The sequence below is a fragment of the Danio aesculapii genome, chromosome 24, assembly GCF_903798145.1.
Source record: "Danio aesculapii chromosome 24, fDanAes4.1, whole genome shotgun sequence".
In the NCBI taxonomy this organism is placed as follows: domain Eukaryota; kingdom Metazoa; phylum Chordata; class Actinopteri; order Cypriniformes; family Danionidae; genus Danio; species Danio aesculapii.
The window spans coordinates 14,317,135-14,320,861 of NC_079458.1; the positions used below are offsets into that span (position 1 = coordinate 14,317,135).

Consider the following 3,727-nt stretch of genomic DNA (forward strand, 5'->3'; position numbering starts at 1 on the left):
TAGTAAGAGTCCTGAATGCATTCTCTCAGACACAAGAAGTGAGAGTTGAAGATCGACTGTGACAATGGAGACACAAAAAATCCTTATGAGGAGTTTGGCTATTGTTGTTATTGTATCTGCTATATGGGCTGTAACAGGTAAAGTACTCTAAACTGTTGTATATTGTTCAATCTGATGGAAATATGCAGAATATTGAAGTTTACCTTGTTTTTCTGTCTTTACAGATGCTGATTATATAAAGGTGAAACCTGTATGCTGTACTTCAGTCTCCACAGTACAAGTGACTGATACTATCATCAGTGTCAGCATCCAACGTGGCAATGCTCCATGTGTGAGGGCTGTCATGTAAGAATCAGTTCATTTCTTGTAAACACTTAGTGATTACACTTTTTGAAGACGTAAATATTAATGGAGAGCATTTTATTTGAAAAAAATCAACCTTTTATTTAAAAAAATGTCACAAATTATTTCAATGCATTAACTAATATTTATTTGTAATTAAATGTGACATAAATATTCTATAATAGTATTTAGTCTAGACCTCACCATACACTTTACATTTCTGTATTTTTAATGTTTTCATTCTCTTTGACAGCTTTGAAACTGAACGGGGGTATTTCTGCTCTGATCCCAGACAGTCATGGGTGCGGAGGAAAGTTCAGCAGTTTTTGTAAGTAGAACAAAACAATTCTGATGAAACTTGTCGCAAAATAAAAGCTTTAAAATGATTCATATTGTCACATATTTCATTGTTCACGTTTTGTTGTTTGTATTTATTCATTATTATTATTTTTTTTAACAGCAGAACTGTAAAAACCAATCAACAGACATCCACGCCAGCAACAACATCATCTATTAGTGGGCAAACTAATGGGGAAGGATCTGCTTAAGCTTCTGATATATCATAAATCATTAATATCTAAAATTAAACTCTTCATGACTTATTAATATAGTATATCCATGAAGTTATTTTTAAAGCTTGTTATACAGTAAACTTTTGCTGTTTTATTTTAATAATGTGACATTTGATAAGTTAAGCATATTTAAATTGATTATTTAAATGTTATGTTGTCAAATAGATACATAAACATAATGTAGAAATCTTAATTTATTAAATTATTTCGGAAAATTAACTATGTGAAACATACTTATATTTTATTTCACATTGAAATATACTTCCCTCACTTTACTGATAATGGACTTAAGTCATTAACTAAAGTGTGACGCAAGTCTGAGTGAATTGCAGATTTATTTAAATGAGAACAAACCTGGATTTATTATGAGTGTACGATGCAAATGTACTGCAATATGAAACTGTAAATAAACTGCAATCAGCAGATACTGTTTGCTTGTTTGTGGTTGATGTTTCTGAAGGATGTTCTTCCTCTGGCGTGAAGACACTTTTTCTCTTTGCCGTATTTTGTTTTCTTAATTGTATGTATCTTGTTTCTGTAATTGATTTCTGGCTGTGCACTATTTCTGTGCTATGTGGGATTTTGGTCCCTTTTCCTCACATTTATGTTGTTAATGGACATTTCTTCAACCTTTTGCTATATAAAGGTCACATTAAAACTGTGTCAATTGTAAAGCTGCTTATGTCCTTTATGTGTACATTTAATTAAAATGTGGTCTTTGTGTAAATAATAAAAATTAAAAAAAAACACGGGGGAAAATATGTATTTATTATGAAAACCATAACACTTTCACTTTTTCTTACAGTGTAAAGTTTACTATAATGCCCATGACTTTGACCTTCATTCGTAAATGTGCAGATTTAACAACAAAATAACAAATATATTCAACTATATGTATTTAGCATGCATAAAATTCAGGCCATATGCAACTAACCTTAAAATTACAAAGTTATATTAAAACCTCCTGAACTTTTTAATCATAGTGTCCTCCACACAATGACAGTAAACACAAGACAAATGTGTGATGGAAATGGGTATAATCTGAAAACATCCACATAACCAAAAGGACTCATGAAGAAAAAGTAAGTTATAGATGACTTAAATATTAAATAAAATAAAAAACATCAATAAATAAACATTAACAAACCTATTAAAGTATAAAAGACCTTTAAAAACATCAAATATAGCTGGATGGTGCCAGAATGAACCAGAAGACGATAAAAAAAATAAATAAATTGCAGTGTAGCGATGACCAAGGAAAAAACTAAATGGGAGGATGTAATAAGGAGAGCTAGAATTTACAAATTGTCTGATCATTAGAGAAAGAAAATAAGTCAGATGGGTGAATCAGAATTAAGTAAGAGTTGACTCAAGGTCTGACTTGTTAAGTGTGGTTGTTAGGATTGAGGGAGCAGGAGAAGGTAAGGAAAGTTAAAGCCCCCCACCCCCTATAAGCCTCCTTTCCACCGCACATGACAAACGACAGACCGGAAGTCTTTCATTTCCAATGAAGAGTAGTCTGGGAGCGAATTGAGCTGCGGATTCGTTGAAATATTTGAACTCTTGCGACTAGACCGTATGCGACCGGCCGACCGGATGTGATGTATTCCAGTGTTGTACAAGCAGGTCCATGCAAACAAGAGTTTATTTGGTTATTTTTTGAATTAGAAAAAGTCTACATTAACAAGAAACAATTCTGTTCATAAATGCAAGTAATAAAGTAATAAAAATATAATTTTTTAATGTTGTCTCAACATTATTTTTAGCAGTCTATGATTTTCTTAGTATTTATTCATTCATTCATTCAACCACTGTGAATGCACAGAGAATACTGGCTCTTGCTTTTGCACTCCTTTATTTCAGACACTGCGAGAACAGCTTCTCTCTGATGGTGCACGCCAGAACAGAAAATTCTGTGCGACTGCCACAAGGGGGTGTATTCCGACAGTCGTCTCCAAATGTCGTGTGCAGTGGAAAGGCGGCTTTTCAGCATATAGAGATGATCGGAACTCCACGCAGCTACCGGACTACTCTCCATTGGAAATTAATCACTTCCGTCTGTCGCTTGTCGTTTGTTGTGTGCAGTGGAAAGGAGGCTTAAGGTAACAAAAGACATAAGGAAAAAAAAAGATTGCTGCATAATAATAAAAAGAGTCCCCTATTTAGATGGTTTTAGGGTGCGAGATACTGTAGATCTTAAACTTGCCAAAATAATAAGGTGGTTAGAAAGAGGTGTGCCCTGAAGTGAAAAAGGTTGGGAACCCCTGCACTAAAGTGTTCTTGGAGCTTTATATTGTCTTTTAACTGTTGTCTATGGAGGGTCAGAGAGCTCTCAGATTTCATCTAAAATATCTTAATTTGCGCTCTGCATCTCAGGGTATTGAAAGGACATGTGGAGAGCAATTGGAAAAAATTTGACCCTTGCCGTCCCGTCGGCACCAATAGCAGTTTTTTGGCCGTGAGGTCCGGTGTCCCTAGCTGCTAGCACTCTCATCAGTCGCACTTTTTTCATTTATTTATTTACTTGACCATAGCCTCACTCTTTATATTGATTATTTTGACACAGCTCCGCTCTTTTTATTTATTTTCTCGCAGCCCCGTGAGCAAAATGTAGCCTGCACGTAATGATGACATAACTATCATTCGACCCCAAACAGCGGCACCTTAGTGAATATAAGAATTTGAATAAATAATATTAATTAATATTACACATGCTCAATCAAAATCAGATGATTCACTGCATTAATACATCTGACATAACTTTATCTGAAAAGGACTGGCTATCTATTAAAAAAATTTGCACAGAATATATA

The 3,727-nt window shown here is 34.0% G+C and overlaps 1 protein-coding gene across 1 annotated transcript; it reads left to right on the forward strand.

Annotated features, from left to right (window-relative positions):
- Nucleotides 1-36: 36 nt before the first annotated feature.
- Nucleotides 37-937, forward strand: LOC130218839 (C-C motif chemokine 24-like). The gene is made up of 4 exons (XM_056451127.1): nt 37-137; nt 225-345; nt 596-670; nt 803-937. The coding sequence occupies exons 1-4, from the start codon at nt 65-67 to the stop codon at nt 888-890; spliced, it is 357 nt and encodes a 118-aa protein (XP_056307102.1). The 5' UTR covers nt 37-64; the 3' UTR covers nt 891-937.
- The last annotated feature ends 2,790 nt before the right edge of the window (nt 938-3,727 follow it).